Below are 15045 nucleotides of genomic sequence, written 5' to 3'. Positions count from 1 at the left end.
ATAAGAAACCTAACCACCTACCTTTAGTTCCTTGATCTTGGTAGGGGTCCTAACCTCTCCCTCCTCAGCCTCTGAACGCCGCCCTCCAGACTCAGCATCCTCCTCTGGTTTATCACCATCAGGTCCTGTGTCGTGGTTCTCACTGACTGAGGCTGGGCGGGAGAACTCTGCTGAAGTAGGCAGAGATATCCAGGTGACCATGTGAGATGTCTCCTCACACATGGATAGGAAGCTAGCCCAGCTGCTGCCTAACCTCACCTGCAGTGAAGCCAGCTGTTCCATACCCTCAATCCATTGACCACCCCCAGTCACATGGCTGGTGAATGGCAGAGCTGCCTCCCCAGCCCACACCCTCCTATTTTCTACAGCATAAGAGTCGGGGTTCAATCTCAAATCCAATCCCTTTTGGCTGTGTGACCTTGAGTAAATGACATAATCCCTCTGGGTCTCAGTTCTTCATCCATAACAGTACCTACTTTAGATAGCTGAGGTGAGAAACAAATAAACTAGCATTTAGAAACATTTAAGAGAATGTCCAGCACAGAGTGAGCCTTCCAACAACACTGGCCCTTAAAGGTTGCTGTTTTAGTTGTGGTTGTGGTAGAATATGCACTTGATTATTACTTAGCAATACACAAATATGGTGAGATTATCTTTTACTAGTGAGAGCTAATTCCTAAAGATTGTACATTGTTATAATTTAGATCTAAAATGTTCCCTAAAAGTTTCATGTTCAGAGTTGGGGACTGGTTGGAGGGAATGGGACACTGGAGGTATATAAACTGTAGGGGTATATTCTTGTCCCCAACTCCTTGTTTCGCTCTCTGCTTCTTGGCTCCCATAAAGTGAGAAGCTTTCCTCTGCCATCCCCTTCCACCACACTTGTTTCTACCTTGGAGCCAACCAACCACGGGGTGAACCCACTGGAAACTAAAAATAAATCTCTCTTCCTTTAAGTTCAGGTATTGGGCATTTTGTCCAAATAATGGGAAAGCTAACTAATACAGAAAATTAGTACCAGGGGTGGAGGTATTCTGTGACTGTACCTGACCATGTGTTATACAAGCCTTTGGAACTGGATTGTGGGAAGAACTTGGAAAGGTTTGGAAATGCTGTCTAGAGAAGCCCTAGAATGCTGTAAGACAAGCTAAATAGGTGATTCTGGCTAGAGCTTAAAAGACCAGAATGCTGATAGGAATGCTGACAGTAAAGACCAGCATTATGAGGTTCAGATGGAAATAAGGACTATGTTGGAAATTCAACTATAGGCCAAGCATGTTTTATTCTGGCAAAGAATTTGTCTTCATTTCGCTCCCTGTCCTAAGACTTTATATGAGGCTCAATTTAAAGGTGGTGGACTAATTAATCTGATAGAGCAAATTTCAAGGCAGTCCAATATTCAGACTGTAACATGGGTACTGATGGCTGCTCTTAGCCAAATTTATAGTGAGAATCAGGAGCAAAAAGCAGCAAAGCCACCTCTTAGAGATGGACTAAATGCGTTTTACACAGTGACATGGATATGAGCCTTTTGGGGGCCAGGGAAAAGTGTTATAGTTTGGACCTAAGTTGGCCTTGTTGGAAGAGGAGGGTCACTGGGGACATAACCTGGAAGTGTACATTCCTGTCCCCAGCTCCTCCCTTTTGCTCTCTACTTCCTGGCTAACATGAGGTAAGTAGATTTCCTCCACAATGCCCTTCCACCATGGTGTTTTTACCTTTGAGCCAGCTGACCAGTGAATACACTGGAAACTGTGAGCCAAAATAAATCTCTCTTTCTTTAAGTCATGAGTGTCAGGTATTTTGGACCAGCAACAGGAAAGTGACTAATACACACATTATCCACCTTCAGTATAAATTAGTGAGAATTCAAGGAAATCCCTGCAATAACATCTTTTGTGCTCACTGTCACTCCAAAGTACTCTTCTGAATAGAAAAGGGGTAGAAGCATAGACTTCACACCAGGCACTGGGCATAACCCAATTATGCCCTTGAGTCTTGATTTTAAAAAAATAGGCAAGGAATGGAATATGAGAAAATCAAAAAAATAGAAACAAAGTCTTTGTAAATAGGGAGGGGTGAAGGTGTGGAAGGGAGGCCAAGGGAATGGGGAAAAAAATAAGAACCAAGATAGATTACGTAAAAGTGTAAATTCCCAATGATGAATGTCATTATACTGTATACCTAAAATGTACCAATAAAATTAATAATTAAAAAAATAGGCTGGAAAACATTGAGTTAAAATAACCAGAGCACAGATTATTATACTTGGAGTTGGTCTAAATTAAAGAGAACAATATCCTTTCTATTCAGTTATTCACTTTGCAAATATAGTACTAATTTGCCCACATTATTTCATTTGATTCACACAATTCTCTGTGCTGATAATTGGCAATGGAAACTACTCTCCCCATTTTATTTATTTGTTTGTTTGTTTATACTTTGGTGGTGGTGGTGGTACTGGGGATTGGACCCAGGGCCTTGTACCTACCAGGAAAGCATGTTACCACTGAGCTACCTTCTCTCTCCCCATTTTAGAGAGGATAAATTGAGACCTTAAGAGGAGAAGAGTGCCCTGTGGCCTTTCAGTGAGTCAGAACAAGAACCTCTACTTCTTGAATTAGAGTCCAGGCTTCTTCTCCTTCTTAGACAAACTTCACTAGCTCTTGGCTAACTTCTGCTGCCCCCAAAATCTGGTCATCATTTAATCCTTGGCTTAGGAATGGAACTGAAGGGGAGGGATGTAGGCATGGTCCAGATCCTCCTTTCCTTTGCATAAACCACAGTATTCCCTTCTCCTGGTAAGATGCCAATCTGTGCATTGCCAAGCTTCTTGGGCAGGGGGTCCAGAAAACTATCCGGCTGAACATAGAACCCCACAAAGTCACAACTCAGGGAAGCCATGGGCTGTCCCAAGGGCAACAGTGTCATATGCCAAGTGGGAGTGGGTTGTAGGTTGAGGTGAACTCACCAGAGCTGCCCAGGTGCAGAAGTGCTCATGGGCTGCCATGCTTGGTGTAAATTAACTTCTGATATATCCACCATTATCACTGTCCATTCTGCAGAATCTAGCATGCTCACTCCCCATCTTCCCTCTAAATACCACTCTTCCCTACCTCCTATTTGGGACTTACCTCCATCAAGGCTGCGGGACATGGTGTATCGTTTGCTGGAGGAACGCTCAAAGAAGGGTGCGGGTCGATCGATGAGAGCACTGGCCTGGCGTGTCTGTGCCTGGGTTCTTCCACTATACCGGAACTTGGAGCCCATCACCAGGAAACCCTTGGGTGGGGGCTCAGGGGACACTAGTCTGCAGTGGAGGTATGGAGGGAGGATCAGACTTGCATTGCCAGGCATAAGGTTAGACCAACCAGGCCTTTTGTCCCACAGCCCCATCAACTATGACACCTCAGAGTGGTCCAGAAAGGAAAATACTTGGAGAAGTGGGAGGGTTTTCCTGGAGTCTCCTAACTCCTCTTGCTATTCCCCTGCACACTCACAGCCTTTGCCTTGCCCTGTTACCCTAGCCCAGTGTTAGCTCACCTGAAGAACGTGTGGTGTTCGATGCAGACCTTCCACAGCCTCTTGGCTGACCGGTGGTTTGGAAGTTTAAAGCCAATTGTGCTCTCAAACTGCTCATACTGGAAAACCAAGAAGCGGGATTAGAGGCAGGGCCAGGGCCATCAGGCTATCCTTTCCAAACCTCTTCTCAGAAATGTGCGACTTTTGGCCCATTTATTCATGTAATCAACAAGGTGAATTAAGGCCTTCTTCTGTGACAGATTCAGTGCTAAACACTAGAGACACTACAGGATCCAAGACAGAAGATACTAGACGTGAAGGTCTCAGATAATAAATAAGGAAACAAGATAATTGCAGGTATTTATAAGGGCTATGAGGCAGAATAAAGGGCAACATGTGGTGTAAGGGAACAAGAGGGGAGGTAAGGGGACAGAGGCTGTCCTAGAAAAGGTGACGGGGCTCCCTCTAAACAGGTGAGCTTTGAGCTAAGATCTGAAGGATGGGGAAGTGCTATCATTTAGATCTCAGTGACTCCAAAGGTCCATAACTTAAAGGCTTTGTCTCCAGCATGGCATTATTGGAAGGTTGGTGTAAACCTTTTAAGAGGTAGATCCTAGTAACAGGCTTTACGTCATAGGGTACATGGCCTTGAAGGGGGTTATAGGATGTTGATGTCTTCTCTCTTTTTTCACATCCTGGCCAAGAGATGAACAGTTTGTTCCTCCACCTGTTCCTGCCATGATGTGCTGCCTTGCCACAGGCCCAAAGCAATGGGGCAGTCAGACATGGACTAAAACTCCAAAACTGGCACAAGGAACCATCCATGTGAAAAGATGGGGAAAAGACCTTTAGGTAGAGGGAACATCACATGCAAAGGTGGGAAAGAGCTTGACCTATTCAAGAATTGCAAAGGTGGGAAAGAGCTTGACTTATTCAAGATTTGCAGAGAAGGCCACAGGGGCATGAAGCAGTACGGCAAGAGAGAGGTGAGAGAGGCATGGGGCTATCAGAGCTGGACTCCAGTCCAAGAGCTAAAAAGAGCTCCTAAAAGGTTTAGGCAAAGAGTTTGGGCAGAGTAGGGTGAGAAGTTGGCAGGATCTGGCTTACAGGGAAAGAGGCAGGGAGGCCAGTGAAAGGGACTGTATAGACACAAGTGAGAAACGAGGCTTCTGGTGGCTGGTGTAGTGGAAAGGAGAGACAGGTGCAGCACAGTTACTCTAGTGGTAGAACCAAATGGACTCTGTGATGGGTGAAACCTGGAGGCTGAAGGAAAACAGGTGTGGACACATGTTTACATGTGTATGTAGTCACAGGCCGGTGTGTAACTCATTATGTGTGTAGATGCTGAAGCACTACATGAAAGCAAACCCCTGTACACAGACATGTATTTACTTAGATGTCCACTGTGAACATGTAGTTATCCTATGTATGTTCTCATGTATCTGTGTGTGTGCTTGCCCACACACACCCAGGGTGTGAGGTCTATGTAGAAAGCTACAGAAGAGGGAAGGAGCTGCCTGTCTTCCATACACCCTGGCACCCTATCCACATTCCTGGATAAGAAAAGCCCACACCAGCTGCCAGGGTCTGCTGTAACCCATTAACCCCAAGGAGGAACAGGGGCTCCCAAGACAAGCTCACCTCCCCAGGCCGGATCTTGATATAGAAGTTACTCCTCTTGTATGAGATCTTGAGAATTTTGGGCCAAGCAAAACGATTGATTCTCAGCCGGTCTCGGTAGATGAGCAGGCCATTGGCACAGACACCTAGCATGATGTCAATGCCTTCAGAGTCCTACATGAGAAGGGACCACAGAATGGGATGCCTGGCATCAACGTGTGCAGTAGCCGGTGATCCACCCCAGATCCCTCCCTGAGTTCTGCTGGTAATGAGCCCTCTGGAGCATCAGGAGAGCCTCCTTGCTAGAGCTCCCTGACCAACCTCACATAGCCATCCAAGTCATTCGGTCATTTAGTCACTGACTCACTGCTCACTTGTTCTATCAATCAATCATCATTCAGCAAACATTTAGGTACAGACTCAGTGCCAACCCATATGATATGTGCTAGGGATACAGCAATAAATTAAGGTCTTTCATTCATTTGCTCTCAACTGAATGGTGACACAAACAAGTTCACAAGGAAATAGCAAGGAGCAAATGATAAAATTCACAAGAAATAAAAGTTTATGAACTTTGAGGATCGAGAAATGAGAAAAATTCCAAGATGGAGGCAACACAAGGTCTGGCACACCAAGTCTCTGCAGGAGCCTGATAGTGCATCAGGGGCACCACTGTGTGCGAGGGGGCCCGGGGCTCAGTAGTACCTTGGCGTGGTGCAGATCGACTCCATACATGGAGAGCTTCTTGGCATTCTCAAGGAAGTGGATCTCTGCTTCACCTGGGGTCATGCCCCTGAGGAAAAGAAAGTAATCACCAGGGGCCAGGGCCTGCTGACTGAAGGTGGCTGCCACCAGAACTTCTGCTTCTAGGAAGGTGGGTGGCTGAGCCTCATCTCAGTCCCTCCTCTCTGCCCTCAGGGCAGCACAGTGAAGCAGCCCCCAACCTAATTCAGGCTACCCAATCCCATTTCTGTAGAGCTCAGGTCTACAGTGGACCTTTGACTTACGAACTCAATTCATTCCCAAGGGCTGGTTGTAACTCAAGTTGGTCAACTGAAGGCTCAGGCTCCTCTACACAGCCTCCAGAGTCTCTCTCCTGTATACAGGCAGATCTCAGTGTCCTTGGAGAGACATGGCCTAGGATTTCTCAACTCCACACAGGAGAGGATGTTGTAATGTTCCTTCCAGAACTCTTAAGGGTTAAATCTGTATCTGAGCCCATCTGGAAGCACAAGCAGCTGGCCTTCGGGTCATAACTCAAGACTTCGGTTATAAGTTAAAACTAAAATTCTGGCCGTAACCTAAGTTGTTCATATGTCAGGCTGGTCATAATTTGAGGGTCCACTGTACTTCCTTCCTCGGGTGCAGACAAGGGCTGGTCAGGAGTTGGGATTTTTGCCTCATTTGCCACTGAGTTGAGGGTGAGCTATAAATCTTGCTCCTCCATGACTGTGAAACCAATGCTGAAGACATCATTCATTATAATCACCCAAGAGCTCCTAAATTATTACCCACAAAAGACATTTCTCTCAGAACTTAGTATCAGAAGCCATTTAATCTACCCTGAGGAGCAGGTGCACAGTCTCCTTTCTGAAAAGAAGGGTTATGTAATTGATCAAGGTTCTTTCTTTGCTTTGGCTGTCAGGAAACTCAGACATTTTACACTTAGTACTATCCAATGTGCTGACTGCTGTTGCAGGCACTTCACGAATACTCACTGAATCCTTATCACAACTCTATAAGGTAGCTATCAGGTTATTCACATCTTACAGATGAGGAAGCTGGCACAGAGAGGTTGAATAACTTGCCCAAGGGCACACTGCTATTAAGAAACAGTCAGGATTTGACCACAGACAATGTAGCTCCAAAGTCTCTGCCTCTAACTACTTCATTATATCTGTCTCTTGTATCCTCTGGGCCTTACTTTCCTGGGCTCTGTCTACCTCTGAGCTGGTGTGTGGGAAACCTGTATAAAACTCTAGATGTCAACGTGCTTTAAGTCCAAAGAGCTGTAAGAACAGCCACTAGCATTTCTCTGGCCCATACTGATCTGAATGTCTTTCTTTGAATTATTATGGATCTTGCAAATCCCCAAGGAATCTTGCTCTCCAGGACACAGATGACAGCCAAGCTGCTGTACTCCTATTCCCAGGTGACTACAACTGAGCAATTGTATCCAACTCATCACCATACCACGGCAGTCAGTACTAACCAAGCAGAGTGAGTGTGTGAGTCTGAGATAGATAACCCTGGTGGGCTCCTCCCCAAATACACAATCTCTCCACATCTGGCCCTAGCCCTCCTCTCTAGGTGTACCTCACAGCACACACCTCCATGGTAATGAGATAATATCACCATAGCCATTCCTGTAGGCACAGCACTTTACCAAATATAATGCGCTTGCACATCAGTTATCACATGGGTTCCCATAACAACCTTGAACTTGGAGCCTAAAGCACTTTCAGCTTAAAATGACCATAGAGATCATTTTGATCCAGGGGTAACCCCTAGGGAGTAGTGTCCCTGGCAGATCAGGCATTTGGAAATAGCAGTGGAGGGAAGGGGACAATTTTGATTGTTACAATAACAGAGGGATGTTATAGATATTTAATGCCTGGGACTCAGGGATGCTAAATGTCTCATGCAATGAATTCTCCTTCCCCAAATACCAGCAGTTAAGAAACTCTGATCATCTAAGTCCAAGCATTTACAGGTGAAAGATGAGGCTTCCAGAAGTTAAATAAACAGCCTACAATCACACATCCAGTTCATGATCTTCTAACTCCTGGGACAAAGTGCTTTCCACAATTTTTCAACTACTTAACCTCTCAGTTCAGACAGCAGCCCTATGAGCCAACATGTGTGTGTCTTTAATATGTGCCATGTGGTCCTCCCAACAACCCAATAGGGTGGGTTTACTAGTGGCATGCTGAACAGATGAGCATGCCAAAGCACAGGGAAATGAAACAAGGTGCCAAGTTCCCCCAGTTAGAAAGTGACAGAGCCAGATGGCAAACCCAAGCAGGCTAGCATTTCAGTCCAAACTTCTGAACTTTACTCCAAGATCTAGACATCAGGATATTTACCTAGAGACATAGAGTAGTTATTATTATTATCTCTACAGTAATAATTCTATAATAGCTATTATTATCTCCAGGGGGCAGGTAAAGAAACTGATTCTCAGAGTCCAAGGTTAGGGAATTATAACACCTATTCAATGGTGGCAAACCTATGGCACATGTGTTATTTGTTTTTCTTTTAAGACAAAAGATGTTAATGTGTGAATTGTTTTTTCTAAATTAAAACCTCAGCATTCAGGTTTAATTGCTGTGTTGGCACTTTGTGATAAATAAGTGGGTTTGGGGTTTCAGTTTGGGCACTTGTCTCTAAAAGGTTCGCCTACACTGAATAGAAGCTTAAGAAACTGAAGCCTGGAGGGGACATCTGAGGTCATGCAGCTAGTCACTGTCTTTCTTATCTGACAGAGGATTTACTCTCAGACAAACCTCCATTTGGGGCAGAACCAGGTGGCCTATGCATGCCACAGCATCCAGGGACCTAGAACATGCAGGGCTCCAAGGAGGCTACCAGGCCCTCTCACCTGTATGTCTTGTGCAGCTCCATGATCCTCTCTTCCAGCTCCCGAGTCTGGTTTGGAGCGAAGCGGAGCTCACTGACATAGTTGCCTACATGCTCCTCGGCATCATAGTCACCGAGCTCAGCCTGCACAGCATAGGACCCCAGCAGGGCATGTGTGACAAAGGAGCAGGGCAGCCGGCCCGTGATGATATCTGCTCGCAGCTGCAAGCACAGGTAGTACCTGGAGACAGGACAGAGATGGGTGAGCTCAGGCCCCAAGGCCAGTTGGGTCATTAGAACCAAATAGATCAACACAGCTCAGCAGAAATGGGTGCCCTTAGACACTGGCATTTCATGGGTTGATAATTTGGTTGTATCCCATGAGATGGCTTTGAGAAATTTCAAATGACTTTCAGCATTTTTATTCATTTCTTAATTTGTAATTTCTAATTCGTTTTCAAGCTGACTAGAACTTCTCTGCTGGTTTTGCCCTTTAAAATAAATATCATGTTGTTTTAATTATATAACTAATATATTCTTGCATGGGGGAAAATACGAACTTTAGAGGTGATTCTAAATTTCATCTTATGCTCACTCTCATTCCTAATCCCTTCTCCAAGGTCGCCAGTTATCCATGTGGTATTCTAGACATTTTCCCTTCATGGAGACACAAAAATGCTTGTGGTTTTGATTGATGGGTGTTTTTAACACATAAATGGTACTGAAGGCTACATCTGATTCTACAGATCTATTCATCACACCCAAGGGTATACCTTAGAGCCATTCCTGTGTTAGTACACACCACTCTATCTCATCCATTTTAACTCCTGCACCTTACTCCACATACCAAATGGACCTGCCTGCCAAAACTTTCCCAAAACTTTTTATTTTGCCTCCAGCTCTAAGTGAATTATCTAAAAACAACAACAACAACAAATTGGTTTAAAAGAAACATTTCTAACCACCAGCCCATGATGTTTTATAACTTGTATGCACACTTAGATGATTTTACAATTTTTAGAACTATTTCAAACCGTTTTGTTATAGCTTTTCTGGTGTGTATATATATATATGTATATATATATTTATATTTATATTTTAAAATGTTTTGGTTCATTTTCAGCCAGTGATGCTTCTCTGCCCATTTTTGCTATATTTCACCATTTTTTTCAATTGCCTACATCTCTTCCTTTTAAGTGGCTTTTCTTAATACAATTTTTAGTGCTCTGAGACATTATTTCAGTCAGAACTGAAACCCTTTTGACAGAGGAAGGGAGAAAGGAGAGAAGGTGAAGGAACACAAAAAGAATTAAGATGTGTTATGTACACGTACCAATTCCCCACAATAAATGTAATCATTAGGCACTGCAAACATGTGCTAATAAAAGTAAAAATTTTAAAAGGAACTGAAATCCTAGGAAAAGTGCATGCAGCCTCAGTGTGTGCTCTGGGCCAAGCCACAAGCTCAGAATCAGCACTAGCGCAAATATCCTAAGCATCAAGAATGGGCGTGCGGCATTTTGTTCAAAAGTCTAAAAATTCAGAAATCATTGCCAAGTGCTCTGACCAATCCTTCATTTCAATCAATTTGTCATTTTGACCAGTTTATTTTGGGCCTAACTATTTCTGACTAAATCAGCTGCTCCTATCACCCCACCTCCTGGGGCCATCTGTGCTGGGCATAGCTAACTTCCTTCCTGGTGTCCCCAAAAGCCCAATGCCCAGAGTCTGGCACAAAAGGGAAAGGCACTGGTGGGCAAGACCACAGGGATGGGGATTGAATTGGCCTAAAGCTCAGCTCTGGCTGCTGTCGCACTGGCCTGGAGCTGACCTCAGGGCTCAAAGTAGGGCTAATGAGGCCAAGGCCTGGGGCCTGACCTATTCCAGGAACACCTGTCTTATATCTCAAGGCCAGAGTCAGCATCTTGACCTTGGTCTGTTGCTTGGCAAATAGTTGGCAGGCATTAAGAGACTCGATGGAAAGGAGGGAGTGGCTTAGCACTCTTTCCACTACAGGAAAACTCCATGTTTTATGGTTGGGGTATAGGGCCCATCGCGTGGATGACACAGCCCCAGGATACCCTGAAGTGAGGCCATCTGTTTGAAAGAGGCTTAGATAAAGAAAAAGGCCTCTTCCTGCTTCCTGATTTCCAGAGGCAGGATGAACCCATGGAAGTTCCCACCGTCAAGGTATTTTGTACTCCCTTCTAATCTGCAAGCCACCTATCCACTGGTCCTGAGGCACAGGACAGCACATGTAATCCCTGCTCATCTCAGCAGCCCAGGCTTGCTACCATGGGGATCACATGGCTCTTTTGACCTCCATACACCTCATATATGCCTAGACACTGGATCAAACTCACACATGCAAAGAACTGACAGTACCTCCTTATCCTCAACATTGAAAACCACTGGTCCACCAAGAACATCAGACTTCACATGTTTTGGGTTTGTCTCCACCCAAGGATATGGCTCACACTGTTTTTAAAAGTTTACATTAGTTTTCAACATTTAAAATTTGTGATTTTCACTCTCAAATCTCTAACTTCACCTCAACAATCAAGCCCTCTCCCCACAGGGCAGTGACTACCTATAGCTAAACAGCAACCATTTTAGGTGGCCTGTCCTTTTCAATTCATGATGGGCCCACAGCCCCATGACACCTCCTTCTCTGAGGTCAAGGGTCAGCTTCCATTGACCACATTTGTGCCCATTTCTCTCACATTGTCTGCTTCCTTTGCCAGTGCCCTGGCCTCACTAGATCTCTGCATATACAGCATATACAGCCCCATGTCTCCCAGGCCAGGTACCCACATTCACAGTCCCATAGGGCCAGCATGCTCAGCCCTCCCTCCACAGCCCTCACCTTGTGATATCTTCTGTCAGCTGGGCCGGGTCAGGGGGGTAGAACTTGACAGTGAAGGCAAAATTCCAGGGGCTGCCTGAGAGGAGAAGACCGGGGGAAATCAGAGAAGTCCCACCATCCTACTGGGTGGCCCAAATGCACCAGCCTATAGGCAACTTTTCAAAATCTCCTTCTAGTTCAGATCTACAGACAATCTAGTCAGGAAGCCTGGAACATTCTTACCACTTGACAGGTGCAGAAACTGATGCTCAGGTTAGGAGACTTGTGAGCTAGCAGTGGGGAGGAAAGTAGAAGGAGACAAAGCTAGAGCTGCATTCCAGGTATGTACACTGTGAATTATTTCACAAACATCGTTTCACTGAACCTCATGATGTCCCCATGAGCCCTGTGATTAGCTCCACCTTGTAGATGAGGACACTGAGGCAGGCTGAGGCAATAAGATGGCCAGCTTTAGGCACATTATAAGAACGTTAATCTTCATAAGCATCCTGATGAGTTAGATGAAGATTCCGAGAGGTTAGGTCACTCTCCAGGGATCACTCAGCTAGTTGGTGGCAGAGAACAGGTGTCTAAACTGTGGTCATCTGACCCCAGAGCCCAGGCTCCTGACCATAAGGACTCTCTGGAAAAAAGAACCTCAAGGGGACACAATCCCTGCCTCAGGGATAATAACAGTGATAGCAAATAATAATAATAATAATAAATAATAATAATAGCTAGTGCAAGGGTATACTGTGACCAGGCAAATTTGTAAATGTCACACACATGGTAACTCATTTAATCCTCACTGAAATCCTGAAGTTAAGCATTGTCATTATCTCATTTTACAGGTGAGGAAACTAAGGCACAAAACAGTTAAACAGCATAAGAAGTAGCGCCAGTGATTTAGCTCAGCGCCACAGTGCCTGCCTGGCAAGTGCGAGGTTCTGAGTTAGATCCCCAGTACCAAAAAAACCCCTCCAAAAACAAGAAGTAGCATGGACTCAAATCCAGGCAGTCTGGCCCCCATGTCTGTCCAGACTGCCTCAGGGAAGCTGAAAGAAAACAGCCCCTGAACTGGGTGCTCTGTGTTGGGTGCTGGCCATGCTCTCATCATTTAATGTTACTCCCACCTCATGAGACAAGAATTACTAGTTCACTTGCCAGGAAGAAACAGGGCCCAGAGGACTTGCCCAGATGTCCTGGGTGATGGGAGGCTTGGAGGAGATATACCTAACTCTGAAGCCCAGGACTCAGTGCTCATGCAGCTACCTTTGGAAGGATGAGGGCCTGCCACAGCCAACAGAGAAGAAAAAATTGCTTCTCTGTGGCCCCAAAGAGTAGGGCTAGGATAAATGGTGGGGAGTTACAGGGGGAGGGACAGAGGCTGAAGCTCTACTGGAGGGGACACTTGTAGCTTAAGGTGTCACAAGGAGCAACTGTCCACATGACGGGTCTGTGCTGGCAGCAGCCATGTGCATGCTCTGGGGACAGATGCTAAAGCCTGACCATTCAGTCTGGCTGCTTCTCTTTTCCAAGCTCTTGGTATTTAATGTTGAACACTTGGCCCCCTGCATATGTTGTGATTCCTTCTCTGGAGCTGCTAGAGGTCAGCATGAGCCCAGCCCTAGGACCTGTCTACCCAAGAGGAGAGTGCTCGGCCAGTTTGGCTGCTCTTTGTCTCCAACTGACAGGAACCTACAGGAAGAATTCCTCAAGCCCCCTCCTGCAGAGTCAGCTGGCATCTCTGGGCCCAGCTGCCTGCTGTCATGGCAACAGGCTTGGCTACAGCTTTCCAGCCAGGGGACCAGGGAGCCAGGGGGAGGGGCTCTTGGTGGAGGCATCTCTGCCTCCAAGCCCCAGGTTTCTACCCACTACAGGAACATTGCTGAGGCCACTGACACCCCCCTACACACACACACACACACACACACACACACACACTTCTGCCAGCTGAAAGCTGCTCCACCTCTCCCAGTACGCCCTTTCTCCCTGGGACAGAAGCACAGCTTGCAGGCCTGCTTGTCTGCTTCTCCTCAGGTCCTGAACAGAGGTTGGAAGGTCAGGGCTAAAGACTGGCTCAGCCAATATTTGGTTCTGTGACCTTGTGTAAATAATTGCCTCTCTTTGGGCCCATGAGGAATGGGCCCTGAAGTCTGCAGTAGCTCTGGACAGCAGGGTGGCTGTTTCCCAGACCATCTGTCTCCTTGTCCTAGACAACTCTGCAGGTCCCTCCTAGGGCTGACATCTGAATGCATTTATGAGTCCCCTGTTAAGTTGTTGTGTGACTACACAGCTATTGCTCTTCTCTACGCCTCAAACTTGTCATCTATAAAACAATGGTTTACATTATCCTGCTTCCCCAAGACCTACTATGGAGAGGAAAGGAGATGCACTTTCCAGAGTCAGAGTGAGCAGCACAGCCAGGATCCCACCCACCCTTCCACTGCACCCCAACCACAGCCAGCCACTCACTCCGGATCTGCTTCTTGATTTCCTTGGAGGGGTCCAGCCAATTCTGAAAGAGAAGACAGAGTTCTTCAGAGGAAACTTGGAAGAGAGGGCTGGATAGGGTTGAGAGAGAGAAATAACCTAAAATGGTCAACTGACAGCCTCTAATAGGGAATGCCTTTCCCTGGCCAAGCTTCTGGGACCCTTTTCCTTGGGACTGGGAGGTGAGGGGAACAAGGTCTCAGAGTTGGGACCCATTGCTATGCTCTGAAGTTGGCCCTGGGCAGCCACAATGACCAGGTATTGAGCCACGTGGGAAGGGGGACAGTCAGGCAGGAGCCTCCAAGAGTGGGGAAAAGCCACAGGCTTGGGGCCACCTCCCTTCCTTCAGGCAACTCATGTAGCCATGGTAGGGTTCTCAGATATCCATCTGGGGCTATTTGCAAGTCATCAAGAAAGGACTGGGGCTGGGGATGGAGAGAGAAGACTGACAGCAGATAGGGCTGTCAGGTGCCTAATGAAGACCTGATGGAAACCCTGGGGTATGGACATGACTGTAGAGGTCTAAGGGAAGAGGCCCACTCCCACAGCAGCCCCCACCAGGTACCTTCTGGCTGTCAGCATCGCAGAAGGTCAGGCCAAAGTAGTCCTTTTCCAGGAGGTTGAGGTGCTCACAGACCAGATCAAACAGTACCTGGCCCCGGCCATGCTTCTAAAAGGGGAGAGCAAAGCTATTATGAGACTGGAATGTACCTTAGGATGGGATGAGTGATGCCCAGGTCTTCACCAGAATAACAAGAAAGACCCTGAGAGCTTTCTAGCACCAAGATGAGACCTCAACCCTCCTGCCACCTGGCTCTGCTTTCTGAGTCCTAAGGGATCCTGGGGGTGACAATGCCCAGGTCATCCAGGTCCTTCCAAGCCCTGCTAGGGTTCCTCCAGTCCTTGGGTTTCCTGGTTTGGGGGCAAGTAGAATTGGGGGTATTGAGAGAAACCAATTTCTCCTTCCTTTACAGCAATCAAGAGAA

General features: G+C 46.4%; 1 protein-coding gene across 35 annotated transcripts in view; it reads right to left on the bottom strand.

Moving 5' to 3' along the window:
* Epb41l1 (erythrocyte membrane protein band 4.1 like 1) overlaps window positions 1-15045 on the bottom strand; it is a 127502-nt gene that overhangs the window by 34939 nt on the left and 77518 nt on the right. For 30 of the 35 annotated variants that reach the window (XM_087189106.1, XM_087189107.1, XM_087189105.1 and 27 more), the window contains 9 exons: window positions 14625-14729; window positions 14042-14084; window positions 11588-11663; window positions 8744-8962; window positions 5848-5935; window positions 5164-5316; window positions 3544-3641; window positions 3135-3310; window positions 22-170 (listed from right to left, as the gene is read on the bottom strand). In XM_087189106.1, coding sequence (XP_087045232.1) covers window positions 22-170; window positions 3135-3310; window positions 3544-3641; window positions 5164-5316; window positions 5848-5935; window positions 8744-8962; window positions 11588-11663; window positions 14042-14084; window positions 14625-14729 — 1107 coding nt within the window. The remainder of the gene's footprint in view (window positions 1-21; window positions 171-3134; window positions 3311-3543; window positions 3642-5163; window positions 5317-5847; window positions 5936-8743; window positions 8963-11587; window positions 11664-14041; window positions 14085-14624; window positions 14730-15045) is intronic. The other 5 variants (XM_087189119.1, XM_087189091.1, XM_087189099.1 and 2 more) reach the window with 1 other exon arrangement.

This window comes from Heterocephalus glaber, unplaced genomic scaffold (assembly GCF_053883595.1).
Source record: "Heterocephalus glaber isolate CG9 unplaced genomic scaffold, H.glaber_assembly_v1.0 deba00001532, whole genome shotgun sequence".
Taxonomy (NCBI): Eukaryota; Metazoa; Chordata; class Mammalia; order Rodentia; family Bathyergidae; genus Heterocephalus; species Heterocephalus glaber.
The sequence above is the reverse complement of the archived record's forward strand: the minus strand, read 5'-3'. Positions and strand labels throughout refer to the sequence as shown.